At 56.4% G+C, this 6,328-nt stretch overlaps 1 protein-coding gene across 1 annotated transcript; it reads right to left on the bottom strand.

Annotated features, from left to right (window-relative positions):
* Positions 1-3,268: 3,268 nt before the first annotated feature.
* FGF4 (fibroblast growth factor 4) lies at positions 3,269-5,597 on the bottom strand. Its single transcript, XM_007465970.1, has 3 exons — positions 4,941-5,597; positions 4,243-4,346; positions 3,269-3,697 (listed from the first exon to the last, which is right to left on the bottom strand). Exons 1-3 carry the CDS (start codon positions 5,278-5,280, stop codon positions 3,521-3,523), a joined length of 621 nt encoding a protein of 206 aa, XP_007466032.1. The 5' UTR covers positions 5,281-5,597; the 3' UTR covers positions 3,269-3,520.
* Positions 5,598-6,328: the final 731 nt, after the last annotated feature.

Below are 6,328 nucleotides of genomic sequence, written 5' to 3'. Positions count from 1 at the left end.
TTCCAATAACGAGAATGTATTGTCTCCCAGGCCTGGAGGCCAGAAGTCCAGAGATCAAGGTGTGGGCAGGTTGGCTCCTTCTGAGGCTGAGGGAGAGCCTGTGCCAGGCCTCTGCACACCTCCTGGGGGTTCACGCAGTTCCTTGGCATCTCCTTGCTTACACACGCATCTCCCCAGCCCTCCTCCATCCAAGGCCTCCTCCCTGTGGCTGTCTCTTTCCACGACCTTCCTTTTATGAGCACGCCAGCCACAGAGGACTAGAGTTCACCCTAATGACCTCATTTTTACTCAATTCCCTTGTAAAGACCCTATTTCCAAAGAAAGTCACATTGTGTGTATGGGGTGGGGTGGGGTAGGACTCCAATGTATCCTTTTGGGGGGCCCACAATTTAACCCATAACACGGCCCATGGATGTCTCGGTCCTCCTTCGATCGTGGGCGTCCAGGAGAAAGTGATGTCTCAGAGGGCAAATAAGTACCATGAAGGCAAATAAGTATCGCAGCCCTGATGGCTTTTCTGGGTCTTTTTGCCAAGTGACTGGATCTATTCTGGAGGCGGGAGGGGAACACAGATTCTAGGCCCCTTAGGTCAGTGCTCAAATTTTTTTTTTTTTAATTGCCGTCGACACTACTAAGACCTCCTATATCACATCCTATTAGAGACCAGTTGGATATATATATAATAGACAACAGTGCTCACAGGACAATCTGTTCCCTTACTGTGATTGACACAATCTGGAAGGCTCTATTCTATATGACTTTATTCCATTTCCTTTTTTGTAAAAGACTAACTGGGGTTCATTGTATTGATTTCAAGACTCATTGGTGGGAGATTGAAAAATATGCTTGAGTCAGTCTTCTGATGATCAGCTCTGGGGGCTGCATTCACCACCCACAGGAAAGTACAAATTGCTTTAGCCTGGACCAGGCCAAGGTGAGGGGAACTGGTTAGTCCCTGTGTGGGAATAGTGTGAATTAGCCCCATCAGGAGGATAAACTGCAAGATTCAGTGTCATCACAAAACTTTGTGACACTCACACCCCCCAGGCCCCGCCCCCGAGGCTCCTGTCTTCAAGGCCACATTTGTGTGGACACAGCTGGCTAAAATCTGTCTCCACGCCCCCCCCTGCCCCAGCCCCAGCCAGGCGAGGCTCAGGGCCTCAAATAGACACTGGGAGACAGGGGGAGGGAGCCACATCTTGGCATTTCAAGGCAGGTTTTAATCGTTTGTGATACCTTCCCCGACTATGTCCATCAGGTCCAATGGGGTTCTTTTTACATGTGATAAATGTTTTCCATTTATTCTGTATTTCGATGTGCACAGCACATACATCACAATATGGGTCAGCACCTGTATAAAACTACAGACAGATTCTGAAAACAGCAGTAAGTACAGAAACCTCAAATCCCCATCACAGCAATAGAAACACTTTACAATATTTCAAAGGTTCAACGACATCTCTACACGCTTCACATCCGATCCGCTGAATATATACACCTGGTCAGGGATGGCCAAGTTCTGCCCTTAAGACATCTGAGTTCCTGACAATCTGACTGGGCTCTGAGACAAGACATCGTCCCATATTGAAGGCATCTGAAACAATCTGGTTTGTTACTATGTGAAAACCGTAAATACAGAAGGGCCACAAATCCCAGCTCCTTACCCCCGCCCCCCGCCCCACTCCCACCCCTACGCAATCAGCACCGAGATCTCTGAGCATCGCTCAGTACTCCTGGAGTCTAGGGCACGGTTTAAAATTTTTAAAAAACATTTTTACGGCCTGGCCTGAACAGCAGTTTGAGATGTAAGGTCCTGTCTTTAGTGGCTTCTTTCTTCTAGGCCTCAGTTTAAGAATAGTATTTTAAGTAGATGATTTGCATTCGAACAAAGAGTTTTAAAAAGGAATGTGAAAGACAAAAACTCCAATCAGATTTTTCCAGTCTTGCTGTCTGTAGACTCCCATAAAGTTAATTCGGGAGACAGTTCAGAAACATCTTAGGAGAGTATTAAAAGTCTTGAGGAAACATTCGGAGCATTTCTGGTAGCAAGCTAAGGTCATTTTGTATAAACTCGAAAAAGTCATTCATTAAAATTAAATGTTTGCCATCACCTCGGAACTTTTTTTAAACCTCACTGACCCTGCCTCTTCCATCTTTGCTTCCACGACAGGGGTTACATTTGTAAAATATATAAAGAAAAATATAAGGTTACTTGGTGACCATATAGTGTACTCTAACAGCTGTCTGCAAATATTTTCACCATGATTATCCTTACTAAAAGTAAATCACGGGGTAAAGATAGCTCAAACGTGACAAGGTTCGAATGGGGCACACCAACACTATCTGCAATCCTTTTTGGCTACATATGGAAAAAAAAAAAAGCCACTTGGGATGGCAAACTCCTACACCCGGTCTGAGCTTTCTTCAGATTTTGCCAGATGAGTGGTTTAAGGGCTTTCGAGGTAGATGTTAAATCTACTTAATCAGGAATGCAACAGAGAGAACAGTGACTCCCTCCACGCAAACTGCCTTAAGTGTTTTTGTACGATGACAAGGACATTTCACCTAAAATGAACAGCTAGTTCTAGCCCGAAGCTTCCCAGACACAGGGAAGTGTGTGTGGTGTTTGGTTTTTGGTTTTTAAAAAATATATACATGTATGCGCTATTACTTATCAGAAGTCTCCACTAATCACAAACTGTCTTTCACCCCTCGGGTTTTGGCAGTGGTTGTAAATCCACCCAATCTTGTCCATTTCCAGGCTTCCAGTGCAATATCAATTCCTCTCCGACGGATTTTACAAAATTGCTTTGTTTTTGCCTTTTCCCCAATGGCCACAGAGAAACACGGGCTGTGGTTGATCCAAAAAAAGGAAAACAGGAGTTTATAAAGTTGCCCACGGGTCTCCCCCATCTGGTAGGTCGAGGAAGATTGACTGCAGCAAAGTTCAAAGGTCATTCCTGGCAGATCTAAAAACAGAGTGGCAGTGGTGGCCTCGACAGTGCGCTTTCTGTACCCGAAGTAAACCGATATGTCCTGAGGAATATCTTCAGGGCACAAAGGGAGTGGGGCGCTGCAGGATGCTAGGAATGAAGCCAAGCCTGGGAGCTTCCTTAACTGGCTTCTAAAGCCCCAGGAAACCTTTCCAGACACAGAGATGCTCACCACCAAACCACAGGGGACAGTGCAAAGCAGGGTTGATGTCACAGACTGATGTCACCGGTTTTTAATACACGGAATAGCAGCAGTCGCTTGTGACAACTTTTTGACAAGTTAAATAAACCCAGTGGAAGGGTCTCTACTGTTTTACCAGAAAAGTCAGGGTTTGGTGGGGTTTTTTGTTTGTTTTTTTCAGAAAAATACAAAACACATCCACGGAGCCATAAATAATCTGGTGGCAAAATATACACATTTAAATAATTAATTTAAATATCTTACACCTACTCTTGAGTTAAACTGTCCATCCGAAGAAAGTGCACCAAGGTGGCCCTTGGCACTCCCCTCCTGGGGGCCCTGAGGGTCACAGCCTGGGGAGGAAATGGGTGACCTTCATGGTGGGTGACACCCGGTTCCCCTTCTTGGTCTTCCCGTTCTTACTTAGGGCGATGAACATGCCGGGGTACCTGTAGCACTCGTAGGCGTTGTAGTTGTTGGGGAGGAGTATCTCTTTGAACTTGCACTCATCGGTGAAGAAAGGCTGGCGGGGAAAGAGAAGCGGTGTCAGGTGGAGCCATCTCTGGGCCAAGGGACCCCTGTGGACGGCGGTCAGGGAGTCCTTTCTCTCCCTGTCCCACCCTGGCTGCCAGGCCTCTCCTGGGAAGTCAGGGTGCCAAGACCTTCACAGGGTGATTAGAGGGACCTGGCCGGCCCGCGGCAGCTGCTGCTCCAGACACCTGCCGGGCACCTGGCAGCCAGAAAATTTCATCACCATTGTGTCCACCCTGAAGACTGCAGTCCAGCCCACAGGGACCGCCGCCCCCGCAGCCGCTACAGTGAGGGGCTCCCAATGACAGCCCTTGACCGACTGGCAAGTGCCCACTCAAGGATGGCAGGAACGCTGTCCCTGTCTTGGGGCTGTGCCTCTCGTTTGGGCTGGCCCGGGGTCAGCCGCACTGCCTCAGGGCTTTGGAGGGGGGTGTCTCCAATCCTGTGACCCCACCGCAGTTCCACATCCCGGCGTCGGGTGGCCTGGAAGCGTCGCGATCTTGCCCGGCTGCTCGGCCGGGCCCCGCCGGTACTCACCGAGCCATAGAGTTTGCCTCTGCTGCTCATGGCCACGAAGAACCGGCCGGCCACGCCGAAGATGCTCACCACTCCCCGCTCCACGGGCGAGAGCTCCAGCAGGCCTGGGGGCGGGGCGGGGGTCATTCCCGGGCACGGGACCCTCGGCCCTCGCCGCCCGACCTGGCCCCCTCCTCTGCCTGCGCGCCTCCGGGACGCCCACTTCTGGGCTGGAGGTGAGTGTAAAGGACCCGGGTCCCCGGCGCAGGTCGCCCCCGAAGGGCCCCCAGAGCCCAGCGGGCTCGCCCACAGGGCCGGCCCAGCGACGGCCGCGCCCAGTCCGGCACGGTAGGAGAGCGGTGGCCCCGGCAGCCCCCGACTCCGGCCCCAACACGGGCGCGCGTCCTGGGCTCCCGCAGGTGCCGGTGGCTGCGCCGCGCTCCCAGTGCCCACGGGCGAAGGCGCTGGAATTCGTCACCCGGAGCCCGGACTTCTGAAGGCGGGGAGGCGGGGCTCGGCCGCCCGGCTGCGCAAAGCCGGTCGCTGCTGCGACTCCAGGAGCCGGCGTCCCCCCGCCAGAGGGACCGGAACCCGAGTCCGCCCCGGCTCCCAGAGCCCGCGGGCAGGTGTCAGCCGAGACCTTCGGGTGCGAGTTGGAAGGGGCGGCCGCTGCCCCGGCGCCCCGACCCTTCCCGCCCGCCCCGCCCCGCCCCACTCACTGTCACTCGTGTCCGCGTGCACGCCGCCGATGCGGCCGTCTGGGAGCACCTGGAGGTGGAAGCCGATGCCCACGTTGCAGTAGAGCCTCCGCAGCCTCTTGATGCCCAGCAGGTAGTCCCCGGCGCCGCTCTGGACGGCAGCCTCCTTGGGCTGCGCGGCCACCGGCAGGCGCGCCAGCGAGCGCGCCACCAGGCTCTCCCAGCGACGCTCCAGCTCGGCCTCCAGCGTGCCGTTGGGTGCGGTGGGCGCGGCGGCGCCCCCTCGGCCGGCCCAGGGCGCCAGCACGGCCAGCAGCACCGCCGCGAGCAGCGCTGCCGCGGCCGCCCCGGGCCCCGCCATCCCCGCCCTCGGGCCGTGCGTCCGTGGGTGGATCGCTGCGCCCGGGAAGCCGGGGGCCGAGCTGCGCCTGTGGGGGCTTTGCGGGAGTGCACGGCCTGGGCCGGGGCAGGGAGTGCACGGCCGGGGAAGAAGCCAGAGGCGAGCGACGGAGCCCCCAGGCGCCGGGAGCTACCCGGGCTGCATGGAGAGGTTGGCAGTGGCGGAAGGACGCACGGCCGGGGCTGGGACCCTGCGGAGCGGTGCGCGCCTCCCTGCGCGCTGGGCCGGCCCGGGCCGAGCCGCTATATATAGCAGATCGCCCCCCCCACCACTCCCGCAGGGGGCCGTTTGCGTTCGCCTGGGCGCCCGGGGCGCTGTGGCGCTCGCGGCTGGTCGCAGGCCGCCTGCCAATCAGGACTGGGGGAGGGGAGGAGGCCGGGGACCAGCGCCGCGAGTGCCACCTGGAGGGTCCCCGGCCCCCACCCCTGGCGTCGCTGGGCCCTTGGACCTCTTGGTCCCGACCCTCGCGTCTCCTCCACTCTCGTCTTGCAGCCAAAGTTTTGCTTCTTGCACTTTGTCCCTGCCTGTCCCGTCTCCGTGGGGCCCCTTCTCCGCCTGTTCCAGCGGCCTGGGCGCCGCCCTCACCTGGTACCCTCAGCTCAGAGAAGTCACTCCTTGCACTGTGCCTTTCAGGGACTCCCCGGAACCTGTTCCTTCGCTGGGACCCTGTGGACCCACCTGGGAATGAGGGGCGGGTAAGGGCTGTAAAGCACCAGGAGCGCCTGAGCCTGGAAGGAAGAACCCAGCGCTACAGGGTGGAGGGAGGCAAGGGCCTGAGTTTGGCCACCTGCGCTCTGGCTGATTCAGGGATGGAGCTGTGTATACCAGGCGGAGGCATCACCTGAGCAGGGGGCCTGAGTGGGCGGTGCTAAGAGAAGACAGGGGGTGAGCTGGTGCACCCTGGGAGGCCATGGCACTGCACCCCCTACACACACACCCATGCAAGGACAGGGGCCAGGGCCATAGGGGACACCCTTTGTCCCCCTCCCCTTTAATTCTGCAGCAGGAA

The sequence above is a fragment of the Lipotes vexillifer genome, unplaced genomic scaffold (genome assembly GCF_000442215.2).
Source record: "Lipotes vexillifer unplaced genomic scaffold, Lipotes_vexillifer_v1.1 scaffold1094, whole genome shotgun sequence".
Taxonomy (NCBI): Eukaryota; Metazoa; Chordata; class Mammalia; order Artiodactyla; family Lipotidae; genus Lipotes; species Lipotes vexillifer.
The sequence above is the reverse complement of the archived record's forward strand: the minus strand, read 5'-3'. Positions and strand labels throughout refer to the sequence as shown.

Excerpts from the sequence above, each read along its gene's own strand:
- FGF4 (XM_007465970.1), bottom strand. The coding sequence starts at position 5,280 with ATGGCGGGGCCCGGGGCGGCCGCGGCAGCGCTGCTCGCGGCGGTGCTG. Across the intron at positions 4,347-4,940 it reads GCACGCGGACACGAGTGACA|GCCTGCTGGAGCTCTCGCCC; the intron begins GTGAGTGGGGCG and ends CCCCGCCCCCAG. Across the intron at positions 3,698-4,242 it reads GAGGCAAACTCTATGGCTCG|CCTTTCTTCACCGATGAGTG; the intron begins GTGAGTACCGGC and ends TTTCCCCGCCAG.